The sequence below is a fragment of the Peromyscus maniculatus genome, chromosome 6, assembly GCF_049852395.1.
Source record: "Peromyscus maniculatus bairdii isolate BWxNUB_F1_BW_parent chromosome 6, HU_Pman_BW_mat_3.1, whole genome shotgun sequence".
NCBI classification, from domain to species: Eukaryota; Metazoa; Chordata; class Mammalia; order Rodentia; family Cricetidae; genus Peromyscus; species Peromyscus maniculatus.
Window position 1 is genome coordinate 75,151,005 of NC_134857.1, and position 18,747 is coordinate 75,169,751.

Below are 18,747 nucleotides of genomic sequence, written 5' to 3' on the forward strand. Positions count from 1 at the left end.
GAATTCTGGGCTATAGCTAGTCTCTCTCAAAAAGTGAAGAGGGAGAGCAAGATGATTCAGTGGGTCAAGTGCTTTCCAGGCTAGTCTGGCCGCCAGAAGCCGTGGTGTAAAGAACCGACCTTCAAGTTATTCTCAGACCTCCACGTGTGTGCCGTCAGCACCCCCCCCCCATCTCTCTCACACACAAATCCTGAGAAGATGAGGGAGGCTGGGGATGGACACAGAACCCTCAGTTCTGATCCAAGCACCCATACAACAGAGTAGCAGTGCACGCCTGTAATTCCCACGCTCAGGAAGCTGAGGCAGGGTTACTGGGAAGTGGGCGGCAGCGTGGGCTGGGAGGTAGGATGGTATCAGAAAGGAAAGCAGGGGGAAAGGGCTGCAGTGTTGGTTCAAATAGCAGGTTTGAGACTGACCGAAGTTACGAGACCCCAAACCAACCCCAAAGGGAAAAAATATGGATGTAAAGAACTAAAACTGACCACCCAGCACTTGAGAGGCAGAGATAGGCAGAGCTCTGTGAATGTAAGGCCAGCCTAGTCTACATAAGCAAGTTCCAGTAAAACAAAACAGAATTAAAATAGAAGTACAATCATTTCCAGTTCTATACGGGATTGATTCTAGGACAGTCACCACATCTGAAAAAAAAAATCTGAATATTTAAGTCCCTCAATAAAAGGACATGGTACGTGTATGTGACCCATGCCCAGCCTCTGGTATACTTTAAATCCTTTCTAGATGATTGAACAGTGCCTAGCACAAGGCAAGTGATCGCATTCGTGTGTGTTTATTCTAGGACTAGGTGGTACTTCCGTATGTAGCAGATGCAATCCTTGACCTGCTCCTCCTGCCTTAGTCTAACAAGTGCTGGGACTGCAGATCTGAGCCGCACTGTGAAGAACTGTTATACTGGATTATTTAGAACATAATGACGAGAAAAAGCTCTCTATACGTGTTCAGTACACGTACATTTTTCCCCAAATATTTTTTGATTTGTGGTTGGCTGAATGCATGGGTGTGAAACCCACAGATATATATGGAGAGAGAGAGAGAGGCAAACCCAGGGCCTTGCACATGTAGACAAAGGCGCCATCACGGCTACAGCCCAGCTTTAGCCTTGGGATTCTCTGCAGGCAACAGCCCCGTACAGGACCACGTCCTGACTGCAGTCACTTATCCGTAGTTTTACGAGAATGTTTACTTCTTTAGCCAGGAACCAAGAGCAAGTGGAAGCAGCTGTGTTGCAATAAGAGCGAGTCCTTGGGCCCTTCTGGGAAACCTTTGCAGGTCAACTAATCTCCAACACCCCCCACTTCTCTGTGTAGCTCTGGCTGTCCTGGATCTCCCTCTGTAGACCAGGCTGGCCTCAAACTCACAGAGATCCACCTGCCTCTGCCTCCCGAGTGCTGGGATTAAAGGCGTGCGCCACCACCATCTGGTTAAATGTTATTTTCTTTAAGCTTTTTGTCTGCATGTAATGTACGTGTACTCCATGAGCACTTGGTGCCTAGGGAGGCCAGAGTGAATTTGGATTTCCTGGGGCTGGAGTTACACACAGTGAGCCACCCTGTGGGTGCACGGAATTGAACCCAGTTCCTCTGGAAGAGTGCCAGTGCTCTTAACCTCTGAGCCATCTCTCCAGCCCTCAGTTTCTTTTTTAAGGAATAGAAAGGACATATGATAACAGGGATTTGTAAAGCATGTAAATATAGAGGTTTAAATTAAGCAGGTTAGCTAGGTGTGAGGTGGTCTGATGTTATCTCGCTTCCCATGGAGTCTGAGTCGGGAGCATTGTGAATCCAGGGCAAGCCTGGACAGCAGAGTCTCCCCACCACCTCCCCAAAGCCCCACAATTAAGTGTTCTGTAGGACATGGTTATTTGCCCAAAATAACATAGGCCACCACCAAAGAGGCAATTCATTATTACTCATGAAAACTTCCTACTAGCAGATTCTGATAGTGGATAATGAACGAAAGGATAAGTTGTAGACATTATTGCTGAAATGGAAGTACAAACACACATGTCCTTTAAGTTCAATTAAGAAATCTGCTGGGGGGATTTTGTTTTTCAGGGTCTCATGTATTCCAGGCTGGCATTGAACTTCTGACCCTCCTGCCTCCCCTTCTTAAGTGCTGGGATTACAGGGATGTGTCTCTACGGCTGATAGGCAGTCTCTACAAGTCACAATATCGGCCCGCTTTGTTATTAGGAAAAGCAGAACATGACAGAGGCCTCATCCTTGGGGATCTCTGAGCTAATTTCTCAGAGGCATCCTAGGAGATTATGGGGAAACCAGGGCCCCAGCAGGCTGAGGCCATCAGGTGTCTAAGGCTTTGGGGACCTGGGACTCAAAAGGTTCCACAATCAAGAGAGCTTCAAAAGCTGTTCAGCATCTTGGGTTCTTTGGGGGCAAAGTCACAAGGGCCTGAACTGTTTATTACTCAGGTCTGTCGCTTCTTGATGCTGCTGCCCCAAGCTTTGGAACACACGGGCATGAGTCACTGCCACTTGCCCCGGCAGATGACCTTGGGAACTGCTGATCCTCAAGTGTCAGGGTACAAGCTGGACCCAGCTCAGGTGGCAGAGTGCTTGCCTACATGTCTGAAGCTCTGTGTTTGCTCCCTAGCAGTGTGTTAACCAAGGCAGTGCTTGGAATCCCAGCATCAGGAGGGATGTGGGTAGAGTCAGGAGGATCGGAAGTTCAAGATAATGCTAGGTATTGAGTTTGAGGCTAGCCTGGGAAACATGAGACCCTGTCTCAAAACAGAAAAGAAAAGAAAAAAAAAAGGTTATATACACAAAGCCAGGTTTGGTTTTGGTTTGGTAATCCCGCTCCTCAGGAGGTGGAGGTGGCAAGAGTGCCATGCATTGGAGAACAGCCAGGACTATAGAGTGAGACTGGGTGTGGAAGCTGGAGGTAGAGATTGCCTTTAGAGGAGCAGTGACTTTGGGCCAGGAATTAATGGAGGACAGGGTGACCTCAAGAGAGCAAGCCTGAGGAGCTGATACACTGATGAGTTTATTTCAGTCTTTCTTGTTGCTTGTTTCTGGTTTGTTTTGTTTTGTTTGGTCTGGTTTTTTGAGACAGGATTTCTCTGTGTAGTTTTGGTGCCTGTCCTGGATCTCGCTCTGTAGACCAGGCTGGCCTCAAACTCAGAGAGATCTTCCTGCCTCTGCCTCCTGAGTGCTGGGATTAAAGGCATGCACCACCACCGCCTGGCTTGTTTCTGACTTTCAAAACTTGAATTTTTTGCTTATTGGTGTTTTGTGTGCATGTATGTCTGTGCACCACATGTGTACCTAGTGCCCGTGGAGGCCAGAAAAGAGCATCAGATCCCCTGGAACTGGAGTTACAGTTGTGAGCTGCCATGTGGGTGCTGGGAACTGAACCTGGGTCCTCTGGAAGAGCAGCCAGCACTCTTAGCCACGGAGTCATCTCTCTGGCCCCTATTTTGGATTTTAAAACATTTTTAAAGATTTATTTTTGTTTTGTGCATATGAGTATTTTGCTTGCATGTATCTGTGTAGCAAGTGTGTACCTGGTACCTGCAGAGGGCAGAAGGTGTCAGACCCTGGACCCCCTGGAACTGGAGTTAGGAGCCGCCATGTAGGTGCTGGGAATCAAACATGGGGTTCTCTGCAAGAGCAGTGCCCATGCTCTGAACTGCTGAGCCAGCTCTCCAGACCCCCCTCTAGCTTCTCAAATGCAATCAGAGATGAATTTAGATGTCTAAAGCTGTCCAACTAGTTGGCTCAGCCAGTAAAGGCACTTGCCACCAAGCCTTTTTATTCAGTCTGGGACCCCAGCCCATGGAATGATGTCACCCACATTTAGCGTAGGTCTTTCTACCTCAAATAACCCAGTCTAGAAACTTCCTCACAGACGTGCCCAGAGGCTGTGTCTTAAGTGACTCTGGGTCCTGTCAAGTTGACAGTCAGTACCAGCTATCACAATACTGGTGACATTTCCAACATCACCTTTCTTTACTATAGTAACTTCCTTTAAAAAAAAAAAAATCTTGCCAGCAGTGGTGGTGCGTGACTTTAATCCTAGCACTCGGGGGGGGGGGGGGGGGGGGAGGGGGCAGGCAGGTGGATCTTAGTGAGTTCAAGACCAGGCTGGTCTACAAAGGAGTTCCAGGGCAGCTAGGACTCTTACATAGAGAAACTGTCTCGAAAAGCAAAAAAAAAAAAAAAAAAAACTTATTTAAGGGGCTGGTGAGATGGCCCAGCAGTTATGAGTTAAGCCTGCTCTTCCAGAGGACCAGGGATGGATTCCCAGCACCCACACAGCAGCTCACAGCTGTCTGTAACTCCATTCCCAGGGGACTAGACACCCTTTCTGGTCTTCATGGGTACTACACGCACACATGTGTAACACAGACACACACTTGAGGTACAACTTACCCATTCACATTAAAAAAAAAAAATCAAGATTAAACATTTTAAAAAGTTATCTTTTTAAGGTTTATCTTTATTTTTCTTCATGTGTATCTGTATGCATGTATGTGCATGTGAGTGAGTACCAGAAGAGACTGATCCCTGGAGCTGGAGTTACAGGTGGTTGTGAGCTACCCAAAGTGGGTGCTAGGAATCAAATCTGTGTCCTCTGGAAGAGCAGGCAGTGTTCTCTGTGTAGCTATGGCTGGCCTGGAACTTAGCTATGTAGACCAGACTGGCCTCAAACTCACAGCAATCCACCTGCCCCTGGCTCCTGAGTGCTGGGTTTAAAGCATGTGCCCCACACCCGGCTTCTGTAACTTCCTTGTTATAGGAACTGACTAGCCCTAAAGGTGGCCCTAGCTTTTGCTCAGGAGTCACCTATAATCTTAACTTATTCTGGTATCTATTAGATGTCTCACACAAAACGTTTGTAGGCACAGTAATCTCCAGGTGGCTCTCACTTCAGCCTTCTAGTGCTCCTTGGGCTTTTGGCTAAGGTCAAGTACAGAGAGCTATCTCCAGTCCCTCCAACCGTCCCATCCTCCTTGTGATTTCTCTTACCAGGATTTTAACTCAACAGACTGTTCTTTGCTTCTCAAGGCTCCTCAAGTTCCTGCTTTTCCCTTCAGCCCAGTGATGACCGTATTTATGATACTTCAGTAACCCAGGGGTGAATGTGTGGTGTTTGCTGGCCATACACATTTGCCAAAGAGCAATTTACCGACATGAAGCCCAGTTCATGGGAGTCGTTTGGTCTTCTGATCACTGACTTGGGGAGATTGCCTGTCGATGCCACATTAGGCTTCAGTCCCACTCCCACCTCAGCCCCTCCCCTGCCTCAGCCTTCTGAGTGTTGGGGTTGTGGGCATGAGCTACCAAGACCAGCTAAGAAGCTGCCTGCTGAGCGCAGGTACTCAGGTACTTACGTTTTTGTGGCTCTGGTCTCCCCGCCCCCCCCCCCCCCAGTACTGAGATTGAGTCCAGGGCCTCACATGTGCTATCCAAGTGTATATCCTCAGCTCCCCCCATCACCCTTTTTTGAGACTGGGTCACATAGAGCCCAGATGACCAAAGATGATGGTGAGTTTATCCTGCCTCCATCTAGAGTGCTGGGATTACAGGCATTTTGACATAATGAGGATCAAGCCTGGGGTCTTGTGCATGGTAGACAAGTACTCTTACCAACTAAGCTATATGCCCATCCCCCTCAACAGTCATACACTTTTTATAAGATTTATTAGTTTTGATGATGAGTGTGTGTGGGGGGGATATGTGCATGCCAGTGCAGGGGCCTACAGGTTAGAGGCACTGGATGCCCCTGGAGCTGGAGTTACAGGCAGTTGTGAGCTGCAGAGCATGGGTGCTGGGAACCGAACTTGGGTCCTTTGCAAAGTCGCGTGTGCTTTTTTAACCACCGAGTGATCTCGCCGGCCTGAGTTTTTTACACTAAAAGTATTTAGTTTTAGAAACCTTTTGTATGGGGGTTGGAGAGATGGCTCAGTGGTTAAGAGCACTGGATGATCTTCCAGAGGACCCAGGTTCAATTCCCAGCACCCACATGACAGCTCACAGCTGTCTGTAACTCCAGTTCCAGGGGACCCGACACCCTCACACAATGTATGCAGGCAAAACACCAATGCACATAAAATGAAATAAACCTTTTGTATGATTACGCTCATGCTTGCTTGCGAGTATGGGTGCATGTGTGCCATGGCTCAAGCGTGGGTTTCTTGTGTGCCACGGTGTATGGCAGGCTAGGAGGCCCTCAAGCTTTCTGGGATTACAGATGTGATGTTGCTAAAATTCCTTCCCAGGGGGAGACATAAACAGTGTCTACCCTTCTTCCTAAGGTCTCGGTGACAAACTGACAAACCGAGGCAGGATTCCACCAAAGTTCACTCTGGAGACCCAATGGGTTTCCTTGGCTTCCTTAAAGAGCATAGTGAGGGGTTACTTTAAAGGGTGCTCTTCTCCGACAGCAGGCTGGACCTGAAAAGCCTTTATCCAGCAGGCCCCTTCCCAGGCCATGCAGTTACAATAGGTGGTAAGGAGCCAGTGCCTGGTGGGAACTGTTGGGAACTCTGTCCCTCTGTGCAGGGGACATAAACTGTCAATAAGCACAGTTGGAATGATCTTTTGCAAGGAGGCACAAGATGGCAGCAATATTATTTGGTCTTGTTCATACCCTCTGCCTTTTTTCTTTTTAATGGTTTTTCGAGATGGTTTCTCTGTGTAGCTTTGTGCCTTTCCGGGATCTCGCTCTGTAGACCAGGCTGGCCTCGAACTCACAGAGATCCGAACTCAAAGATGAGTTCGAGGCCAGCCTGGTCTACAGAGAGAGTTCTAGGACAGCCAGGACTGTTACACAGAGAAACCCTGTCTGGAAATAAAATAAACGAAAGAGAGGTAAGAGCTAAGATGCGGGGTGCAGGCACACACACCTCAGCCTTAGGTACAGGTCGGACAGGAGGAACGTTCTTTGCCACAGTGATGAGACTTCAACAACACTAACATTTTATTAAGAAATGTCTTTATTTTAAATGATAGTACAAAACTGTATATATAATATAGATCTGTATAGGTATATGTACACAAATGCTCACCCACACACATGTACACACAAGCTTGCTCATCAGAATGGACTATTTTATCCGAAGTAAAAAAGAAAATTTGTTTCCCTAAAATTTTACTGTACATAAAGCTGCCAGACAACTTGAAAAACAAGAGGACACTGTTGGGCACCCGCCTCTGCATGGCCTTGGCAGAAGGACACACTGGGCACGGCCAGGGAGCAGAGTTGCTACTGTAACAGTTAACATCGAAAGTCGTCAGAAACCAAGTGGGAACACGGACAGAGTATGACCTAGTTAATTCTCAGCAACACATCACCTCAGAAGACAACACGTGGTTGGGAAGGAGGAGAGGGGAAAAGAGGAGTCCCACAGGTTAGAGATGACCGACTAATTATGTTCCAGTGCCTGGCAAAACCTTCTAAGACAGGAGCTGTGGGACAGCAGAAACCCACACAGTGGGGGAGGGGCAGGGAAGACAAGGATCTCGGTTCCCTGCTCCTAACAAGCCAAACTGCCACTCCATTGTTTAAGGTCTTCCTCCCTAGCCCTAGAGAGGGTGAACCCTTTAGAAGGCCAGCACCAGAGGGTCAGAGCTACTTCCTTCTAATGGCTGTCCTTCTTGCTTTTGGTCTCCTGTTAGGTAAAGTGACAGGAAATAGTCTGAACTTGAAGGAGTAGAGGTACCATATGAAATGGAGTTAGCTGGTCTGCCATAGTGACTCGTGTGTAATCCCAGGACACAGCAGACCAAGGAAGGAGGATTGCTGTGAGTCTGAGGCTAGCTGGGTTACATAGTAAGTTCCAGGTCAGCCTGGGCCAGAAAGAGACCCTGTTTCAAAGAAGCAAAACAAACCAGGAGGAAGAGCATAAAGTGCATAGTGGTGGCCTTGACAGGAACTTTATCCAGCTGCATGAGTAGAGGACAGCAGGCCAGTGTCCAAGAAACTGGGAAGAGATGTGACTCCTGCTCTGTTAGACTTGTGACAAGAGTGCCCCACGTGCCTCTCTCAACTCTTCTAGCCCCGAGGTGGCAGATGTGAGGAGACAGCCCTGTGAGCAAGCTTTCTCAGAGTGAGCTCTTTCTCCATGGTGGGACCCTGGGCTGGGACGCAGGGGTCCAGAGGGCCAGTTTCCACAGCCCCGCACCTGGGCTCTTTCCTGCCAGAAGCCTAACTAACTCTGCAGCCCAGGCTGGCCTGGAACTCACAGAGATCCATCTGCCTCCACCTCCTGAGTCCTGGGACTAAACATGTGCTTCCCCACGGCCATCTCAGGGCTGTTCTAAGCGTCACGGCAGCTTCAACGGGAGGAAAAGGCACTGACTGGGTCACGGAGGGGCAGCTCACTTTGCTCCTGGTCACTGTGCACTGACGTGGTGTCTGCACTCATCTGCTTGCTTCCCCGTGAGCATGGACCAGCTCCTTGGGCCTCAACTCTCCTATTTCTCCTTATTCAGTGTTTCCTTGGATCAAGGGGATTCAAAGAAACCCTATCTGTGTACCTAATAAGCATCCAGGTTATCCCAGATAATTTAGAGATGAACCTCAAAGAGAAAACTGGGAAAGATCCATTATTTATTTACATACACGTACACCGATATGCACCCAGCAAAGGGATATAAAAACTATCTGTTTAATCCTGGCACTCAGGAGGCAGAGGCAGGTGGATCTCTATAAGTTCGAAGCTAGCCTGGTCTACAGAGCAAGTTCCACGCCAGCCAGAGTTACATAGTAAGATTATGTCTAGAGAAAAACAGATCCAAAGCCAATACACATCTGACAGAGAAAGAGCGTCTCTTAAGGCACAGAATTCAGAGCAGAAACCCTAAGGCCACCTACGTTAGCCATGAGGCCTCTGCTTTGGCATTACAATGATAGGCCCCCACAGGGCAGGGGCAGCGAGGGAAGGCACATTTATACAGTTGTCATGAATTTCCCCGAAGCCAGGAAGAGCAGAAGTTGTAACGTTCTTTCTTTCTCTTTTTTTGGGGAAAGACTTACAATCAAGATGCAAATGTAGGCTCCATCTCCCTGAATTAACACTGGATTCCTGTAGCAGCTTTCCTGGAGAGTCCTAAGCCTGGCGTGCGTCCCTCTGCTCAGCTCCAGCCCCAAACCACCCATCTGCCACTCGATTCTCATGTGTCCAGCCTTAGAAATCAGCTGGGCCCTCTTGACCCACAAGAGCCATGGTATATCTTTTCAACTGACCCAAGCCAGATGTGGAGCTCACACCTAGAGTCTCAGCACTCAAGTGCTGAGTCTGAAGCCAACCTGGGCAACAGAGTGAGGCCCTGTCTTAAAAAAGCAACGAAGAAGGCTGGCTTAGAAGGCTATCTGAAGTCATGAAATGGCATTGGTGGATTTAATTTCTACTTATTTACTCTCTGGGTGCGTGCGTGCGTGCGTGCGTGCGCGCGCGCGCAGGTGCGGAGGGTAGAAGAGAAGGTGGGTCTCCTCCTCCACTGCTTTCTGCAGTACTCCTTTGGGACCTGAACCTGAAATTCCCCTTTCGGAGAGACTGCAGCCAGCAAACCCCAGTGATCTCTGTCCGGCCTGCTAGAGGGTTAGGGTTAGAGGTGCCCAGGGGCCAGGCTTGTCGGAGTGGGTGCTGGGATCTGAATTTGGGCCCTTGTGCTGGCTTATCACAAGAGTTCTTATCCACTGAGCCATCTGTCCACCCATCTTTGGGGACGGTGCTGTTACGGAGCCCAGTGTGGCCTCTCACTCGAGCCTCCTGCTCCAACCTCCTCCGAGCTGGGACTTCGCGTCCCGAGCCTGGCTCTCCACGCTTCATTTCTAACTGACTGAGCATCCCCTCCCTCACCCTCTCACCCTCATAGCAGCGTAACGGAAACGCAAAGCCTACTTCCTTGTTGAGATGATAAACAGAGACGTCATGTTCAAAAACGACTCAGAGCAACAAAACGGCCCCCTAAAGTAGCTCTGCTCGGAAGGGGGTACTAGATGGACAGATCCCATCCCCACAGTAACTACCAAGGTGATGAAGTGGTTAGGCATGGATACCCTCTGCAGAGTTAATCCCCATCCCCTTAAAAGGAGGAAGGAATTAAAGTCAACATATGCTCCAAGAATGTAAACAGAAGCCATCTAAAAAGAAGCTTGTTCCCTCCAGTTAGCCAAGGCTCTAGAATGCCACACACTAGAGCTTACTGCTAGCACCCCACTCCCCAGGCATCTCAGGAGAGCCAGCATCAGGAGCAGACACAGCTCCCCATCCTCAGCTGCACACAGCCTCCTCCACTGTATTTCCAGACACTCTCAAGGCACTAGAATAATCCCCGATGCTCGGATCCACAGAGCAGACCTAGTCAAAGTGCCAGCAGCCAAGATTCATTTCAAACCAGTTATTTTGGCCTATAAACCTCTAACAGTCTAATCTGTTTTTTAACTTTGATTTAGAGAATTATATTTTCAGCCAAAAATGATTCTACACCTCTGGAACACTGCAACAATTATTCCACTAATCAAGGTAAACAGAACCGGGTTAATGTCAAGCCTCTTCCAGGTTAAAATGCCCATTTTCTTCATGACCACTAATTAGGAAACCATATTCTCGACAGTCATTCAGATGTATGCCTGGCACATGTCCCTCTGGTTTCTTCTAATTTGCAACAAAGCAAGCAAGTCTACATAGCCTTTCCCTGATTTTAGGTACCTTCCCCCTTTGGGGAGACGGGGTGTGAGCTGGCCTCAAACTTAACAAATAACCAAGGATGGCCCTCAACTTCCGACCTCTTGCCTCCCTCTCCTAGTTCTGAGATTACAGACATGTACTATCACATGCTGTTTAAATTTTTAAAAAATATTTTGTTTTTTGCAGTCCTGGGGATTGAACCTAGGACCTCATAAAATGACCGGCAAGGGCTCTCCCTGAACTATAGTCTCGGCCCTTTCTTTTCTCTTTAAGACAGGTGTCTCAGCCAGGCAGTGGGGGCACACACTTTTGATCCCAGCCCTCGGGAGGCAGAGGGAGGGAGAGGCAGCCGGGTCTCTGTGAGTGCTGAGGTTACAGGCATGAGCAGGACGCCCAGCTATACAAACCAAAACCACTCTGTGTTAAGAACAGAGACCCTGCCCTGCCCCACCTCAGCAACAACCCAGCAGAAGTGTCTGAGCAGAGAGTAAGAGAGGAGGTCAGCAAGAGCCGGGTGTGGCTCCTGGCTCTGTGGCAGTGACACCTGCACCCCCGTCACCTGTCCTGAACACTGTAAGGCACAGAGCTCTGCTGGCCACACTAACAAAAGCAGCAATGGACCCATCCAAAATCAAACAGAAACAAGCCCACACAGCGTTGGCCTGCATCTCTGCCATACTCCTTTTTTTGGCCATAGAAAGTAAGTGCTATAGGAAAGCACCAATGTCCTTTGTGACATAGAATGTCCAATCACATTGTATAGAATTCAAAGAGTTCGAGCTTGATTTTATATAAACAGGTGTTTGGAAGCAATATGCTTTGACAATAAATGACCTCCTGATTGAAGTCTTACAAAGTCCAGTCAGTACAGGTTCCATCTCAGGACCAGAGTTTCAGAGCTCAGAAGCCTTGTTCTGGCCACAGCCCCATCTCAGGAAACGCAGCCTGGAGGACACAGGTTCTACACGTACACTCCCCCACATAAGTCGATTTTCCCGGCATTTAAAAGTCAACTGTTTTTCCTTGCTCTCCTGCTCCATTCTGTTGTGTACATAGGGTGCCAGAGGAGGAACCCAGGGCTTCCGGGCACGCTAAGCACCATGTTCTACCCTGAGCTACGCTCTCAGATTTTTTGCTGTTGTTAGTTAGGGTCTGTGTAGCCCTGGCTGGGACTCCCTATGTGGGCCAGGCTAGTTAGAATCCCAAAAACCTACCTGCCTCTGCCTCCTGAGTACAGGGAGGAGAGGTCACCAGGTCTGGCCATTCAGAGTTTTTGTTGTGGTTTTTTGTTTTGTTTTGTTTAGAAAAATATTACTGTAGCCAAAGCTGGCCTTGAACTCACAGTGATCCTCCTGTCTCAGCCTCCCAAGTGCTGGGATTACAAGCGTGCACCACCATGCCTGGTTGAACCTTGCCTCTTTAAACTGGTTTCTAAGCGATGAACATACAATTTAACAGGCAATTACAAGTCAGCTTCTCTTTGCTAACTTACTTTCTTTTTGAGGCAGGGTCTCTGAATGTAGCCCTGGCTATCCCAGAACTCTCTCTGCAGGCTAGGCTGGCCTCAGACTCACAGAGATGCACCTTCCTCTACCACCTCAGTGCTGCTGGCAGAGGTATACCCCACCACCCTTGTGAACTAAGTCACTATGGAGCTCAAGCTGGCTTCAAACTCAAGGCAATCCCCTGCCCCATGTTCCCAAAGTGTGAACCTCAGCATTAACTAACTTACTTAACTTTTCCATTTTTATTTCTATGTATATGTGTGGGTGCTCACAGAGGCCAGAAAGGGGGATCTGATCCCCTGCAGCCGGAAGGAACTACACGTAGTTGTGAGGAGCCTGATATGGTGCTGGGAGCGGAACTCAGGTTCTCTGGAAGAGCAAGCAGTACTCCTACCTACTGAGCCGCTCTCCTATCGAATGTTGTTTTTCTTTGTTTTATCTGGAGATGAGTTCTCACTATGTAGCCTTGGCTGACCTGAAACTTGCTTGATATATGGACCAGACTGGCCTAGAACTCACAGAGACCGACTGTCTGTACTTCCTGAGTGACGGGATTGAAGGTGTTCCCCACACCTGGCCCTCGTTCACTGAAGGAGTCTCTTTAGCTCATGCTGACCTCACACTTATTAGCTTTGTCTCAGCGTCCTGAGTGCTGGCATTACAGGTATGTCCTACCATTCCTGCTTATAGATTCCTTTTCAGTGACTTAACCAGGACAGCTTGTGGGCCTGCTCTTAGCAATGTATGGTATATTTAGTCAGGCAGTAGTGGCCTTTAATCCCAGCACTGGGGAAGCAGAGGCAGGTGGATCTGTGAGTTCGAGGCCAGCCTGGTCTACAGAGTGGGTTCCAGGACAGCCAGGGCTACACAGTGAAACCCTACCTCAAACCTCCCCCTGCCGTGCCCCCCACTCCCCCCCAAAAAAAAGGAAAGGAAAGAAAGGAATGTAGGGTATCTTTTACTCCTCCTCAAGGAGGCTTCCTACAACCCTATTAGTCTCATAAATCTAAGGCAAATTTCAGGTCACTTGAAAATCTCAGTTATAATTATTAAAGGCTCTTGGTGTATATGTATTACAAGTATTATTTTAAAATCTTTTGATATAAAGTTAAGTATAAAAAAAAAAAAAACAACCCGCAATGCCCAGTACTCTGTTTAAAGCAATGATGTGACTTGAGAGTTTTGGTCCTGGTCCTTTGGTCCCTTAGATCCCTAAGGTGGCTCTGAGTTTTCCAGCTGCACACACAGCCTTTCTGGGCCCAGGCACTGAGCCCTGCTATTGTTACCTTCTTAAGGACAGTCTTAATTTGTACACAACGCTTGCCCTCTGTATTTTCTTCTTAAAAAGGATAAGATGAACGAGTGCAAGTTGTGGCCTTTGCGTGTTAGGATGGAACAGTTTCTATGGAAACACTAGTGTGAGGCTCTGTGGTCCTTCCCGACTTCCTCACTTCCGCCGCTCTCTCTTCCACTTCCCCTTCTGTCACGACTACAGCATCCACTTCCGCTACCTCCTCCACCACCGTGAAATCGACTCCGTTGGGCGGCTGCTGCTGCCGGGCCATAGCCTCCAGCTTCAGCCGGTACTGCTCCGCCTCCTGCTCTTTCTTGAGAAGCTGGTGTCTGTATTCCTGGGCTCTTCGGTTGGCCTCCTGGAGCTGCTGCTGCAGCAGCTCTCGCTCACTGCCTTCCTGCAGAGCAAACAACGTGGCCACGGTGAGAACCCCTGCTAACAGTCGACAGCCGGCAGACGACAGAGGACAGGCCTTGGCCAGGGCTGCCTTTCCTTCTCACCCTCTCACGGGAAGAATTCTCCTCACCTTGCTTTCCTCAACACTGTCTGTCATCTCTGCCATCCTTGGTCTCTTGGCCAGTGGCAACTTCTCTTCTTCCTCTTCTTCCTCTTCAATTATTGTCTCCTCTGCCACCTGACCAGCAGGCACTGTCAGAACTACGAGCCAAAACACACCAAAGGAGATAATGAGCACACACTATGCAGAAGTCTTGTTTGATTTTAACTGGAAAAAGGTGAACTTAATATTATTATTATTTTTAGCATGGCTTCTTGTATGCCAGAGAAGTGTTCTACCACCAGGTTATACCCATCCCCCGTACACTGTTTGTGATATCTCTTTAGAGCTTAGAATATTTAGCTGGGGGCTGCACACCCTTAGTCCCCATGCTCAGGAGCAGAGGCAGGCAGAACTCTGAATTCGAGCCCAGCCTGGTCAACAGCAGGGCTCTCCGTAGCCCTGTCTCAAAGAGCAAAACCAAAAACAATGAAAACAGAGTCTGAGGTCAAAAGATAAGGCGAAGCCCCACAGAAAGAACCAGAGAAGAAGCAGAACCCAGGGAAGAAGGAACCGCAGCTCAGAGACCACGCAGGCCTCCGGTTCTTAAGGCAAAGACTTTTGCCTTAGCAACCATGGTGGTACGTGCCTGTGATTCTGCATTCAGGAGGCTGAAGGAGAAGACCAGCTGCAAGTCTGTGCTGCCCTGGTCTACAAAGTGAGCACCAGGGTAGCCAAAGACACGCAGCCAGACCTCTTCTCACACACATACACACACACAAAGACAGAGAGGGAGGGAGGGAGGAGGAGGAGGAAGAAGAAGAAGAGAGAGACAGAGAGACAGAGTCAAAATTTGAGCCTGCCATGATGCCTTGTGTCAGTAATCCTAGCATTTGGGAGGAGGCAAGGGGATCAGGAACTCAAGGTTATCTCTGGCTACTAAGTGATTCTGAGACCAACCTGTGCTATGAGAGATACTGTTTCAAAAGAAAAAAAGTCAAAATAAAGCAGAGGGCGGTGGCTCACACTTATAGTTCCAGTGCCCAGGACACTAAGGTAGGAGACGGCTTTGAGTTCAGCGGTCCAGGTTACAAGTGAGTTTGAGGCCAGGTTGAGGAACAGATTAAGACCTTGCCCCAAAAATTATTTTTCTTTTGAATAATAAAACGGGACTGGAAAGATAGCAATTAAGAGCCATCTTCTTGCCTCAGCCTCTTGAGTGCAGAGGTTACAGGGATGAGCCATCGTACCTGACTTATACAGAAGAATCTGACAGAAAAGGAGAGAAAACTCTGAGCTCTAGGCTATCAGACTACAAAAGGAATCCAAGACCCCAGAGGGAACAGACATTGGGGTTAAAGTCAGACCGCAAAGGATGAGTGGATACATGGACCGACCTCCAGACTACCTTCCTGTACATGCAAACAGTACGTGCAGTGGTACCCTCCTTAGAGACGCTAGTGCTGTCATTCAAAACACGACAGTGACTACAGCCTTACAAGTCTGTTTTTGGGAGGCTGGACCAAGGAGTGGCTGGGTTTCTCCTTGACTTGTGGATGGGCACTCTCTTGCAGGGTAGATAAGCCTCTACAAACTGAGTTATCTCCTCAGCCTGTTTTGTGAGAAACTGTTTCATTCTGGAGGCCTGGTGGGCCCTGAACTCACTATGTAGATCAGGCTGGTCTGGAACTTGCAGCCATGCTCTGGCCTCTGTCTCCCCAGTGCTGAGTCCTGACCTGTGCCCAGTGTCTAATGTGTTTTCTGATCTGAGTTTTCCTTTTTATTTATCTGTGTATTCTTTGTGATTGTCTCTCTGTGTAGCCCAAGGTGTCGTAGCATCCCACGTGCTGTGACCACAGGCATGTGCCACCACATGTGGTTTAAGATCATTCATTTTGACACACAAGTGTGTATCTGTTAGGAAATGAAACTGGCCTATGTAAGCTGGTAACTGTTTCTTCTTAGAGCATCTTCTCTCATTCTCTAGTCTCTCCCCACTCCTGTAGCCTGTCTCTGAAATATCTTTAAAGAAGCAAACATCGACCAGAGATAACTTACCTTGCTGTCCGTCTTGCATAGTTACAATGAAGGGCTGGCCGATGCCTCCGGCAGGGATTGAGGTTTGAATATTACCCAGAGGGACTCCATCAGTCACTATGGTGATGACCCTCTGGCCTCCACTTCCCACCACTTGCTGGATCGAGGAGTCAAGTGAATTTCCTTCTTCGATTTCCTCTAAATTAGCTAGAGATAACAACAGTGAATTTAAAATGTCAAGTTTATTAAAAAAAAATTACAATTCTCTTTGAAATACTACTCCAAGTATTTTTGAAAAAGAAAATTTTTTGATTTTTTTTTTTTTTGGTTTTTCGAGACAGGCTTTCTCTGTGTAGCTTTGGTGCCTTTTCTGGAACTCACTCTGTAGACCAGGCTGGCCTTGAACTCACAAAGATCCACCTGCCTCTGCTTCCCGAGTGCTGGGATTAAAGGCGTGCGCCACCACCGCCCGGCTTTTTGGTTCATTTTTTGAGATAGGGCCTTACTTTGTACCCAAGCAGGCTCAGTGTGCCTCAGTCTCCTAAGTGCCAGGATTATAGGACTGAGCAACAATGGCTGTCCAGAAAAGCTTTAATGAATAGTAAGTCAGGAGAAAAGAACACAGGGATGCTGTTGGACCTATTTCCTAAAAATACCCTCACTGAGATGTTAATAATGTTCAAAGGGAGGTTCTAGGGCGCAGTTGACAACATACACTGCATTCACAACCCTCAGGAGGCTGAAGAGGGAGAACCGTCATGAGTTCCAGGCCAGCCTGGGCTATGTAGTGAGATTCTGTCCCAAGAAACAAAACACAAAATAAAACAAAACAAACAAAACCCCTCCTAAATAACAAAAAAGATAGGCCCTATGCATAAATACATTTTGAAATGCTAGCTCAAATACACTTAACTTTCCAGTTATGGTGAGGCATGAGTAAAATCCTATTATTTGGGAGGCAAAGGCAGGAGGATCTCAAGTTCTAAGCTACTTATGCAGTTTGAGGCCAGTCTAGGCTACGTGAGACCCCATCTCAAAGAAAACTAAGCTATACATATGCTTTTTAGGGTTCTCCTGACACACCGCCACACCTCTCTTGTACATATATCCAAGTATTTATTTATTTATCTATTTAGTTAGTTATTTGGAGACAGGGTCTCTCTGTGTAGTGCTAGAACTCGCTCTGTAGACCAGGCTGGCCTTGAAGTCAGCCTCCTGAGTGTTGGGATTAAAGGAGTACATCATCATGCTCAGCAAAATTCTTTGCTTTTAATATAATTTGAAACTGCTCGAGATTTAATAACAAAAGAAACTGAATTCACCAGCAGACATTCACCACCTGCCTATTTCTCTGTGTGAGCTGGAGAAGGGGGTTGATGCCTCAGGGAGGGCTGCGAGTGTGGACAGTACTGAGGTGGTGGGATTTGAGAAATGGAATGCTAAGGCATGGGGGGCACCTAATCCATTAAAAAAAGGAAAAAGAGGTCCAACAGGAAGAAGAGAGGCAAAGGAAATCAAACCCTTGGCTTTTTACTCCTTAATTCTTAATTTGTTCCCCAATCCAAACGGATTTAGTCCAGTTATGTTACAAAAATTTAGGGGCCAGTGAGAGGGCTCAGCAGGGACAGGCGCTGTCTGCCAGGCCTGACGACCCGGGTCTGAGCCCCAGAACCCACACGTGCAAGGGACAGCCGCCTCTTTCCACCTGTCTGCTGATTCCACGTGCGCTGCTTCCGCGGGTTCCACACCCTCCACAAAATAAACAAGTGTTACCATGACTTTTCAAATGTTCCTCGATGACGGTAGGTTGACGTGCATGGCACAGGCCGCTGCATTTCTCTCATTTCTCTGTGCTCTCGCCACCACCAATGCCAGCACCAAGACCCTGACGGCGCCCACTCCCGAGGTTGATCTTCCAGGCCTCCTCAGAGGAAGGCTTACAAAGCCCGCCTCCTCACAAGTGGAGCATGCCTCACGAGGGGACAACGCTCCTCCTGACCTTTGTGCCGTCCCGATGTTCATCAGCAGGACAGAGACAGACTGACCTTTTAGAGCAACCATGCTTAAGAGCCTCAAGTTTTGAAGCTTGATGTAGTGATGGAGCACACCTGTGGTCCCAGCACTCCAGAGCGGAGGCAGAAGGATCACTACAAGTCTAAGGTCATCTCAAGTTACACAGTGAAAATCTGTCTCAAGGAAACAAATCTCTCCAAGCCTTAAGATTTATTTGTTTTTGTTTCTCTCAGAGATATCTGCTGCCTCTGCCTCCTAAGTGCTGGGATTAAAGGCGTGTGGCACCACCACCCAAGTGGAGCCCTGGTTTCTATTCCCAGCAGACAGGGCATACACCTGTAAACTTGGCACTCAGAAAGTACAGGCTGGAGGATCGAAAGTTCCAGGCCAGCCCAAGCTAAATGAGACTGTCTTAAAAAGAAAGTCACACACACACACACACACACACACACACACACACACACACACACACACACACGATTATTTATTTACATGTATAATTACATTTTAGGAGGGAGAATAGTTCGTTGAATACATTCCAAGAGGACAGTGGGCTGGGCAGTACCTAGAGTGCAGCCTTCAGCCTGCAGGCATACTTGTTTGCATATATTATGTTCATGTGGAAGGTGGAGGTCAGCCTCAGATGCTGTTACCCAGGAAGTGGCCATCTTGTTCTCTGAAATAGGGTCTCTCACTGGGACCTGAGGTTCCCTGATCAGGCTAGGCTG

General features: G+C 48.1%; 1 protein-coding gene across 3 annotated transcripts in view; it reads right to left on the reverse strand.

The window, feature by feature from the left end:
• Positions 1-6,957: 6,957 nt before the first annotated feature.
• Positions 6,958-18,747, reverse strand: part of Gabpb2 (GA binding protein transcription factor subunit beta 2) — a 39,267-nt gene continuing 27,477 nt past the window's right edge. For 2 of the 3 annotated variants that reach the window (XM_016001082.3, XM_006982528.4), the window contains exons 6-8: positions 16,028-16,213; positions 14,000-14,130; positions 6,958-13,870 (exon numbers count right to left, since the gene is read on the reverse strand). In XM_016001082.3, the coding sequence (XP_015856568.1) occupies positions 13,565-13,870; positions 14,000-14,130; positions 16,028-16,213 (623 nt within the window). In that variant the 3' untranslated portion in view covers positions 6,958-13,564. Of the gene's footprint in view, positions 13,871-13,999; positions 14,131-16,027; positions 16,214-17,349; positions 17,464-18,747 lie in introns of all 3 variants that reach the window. The other variant, XM_076574557.1, reaches the window with a different exon arrangement.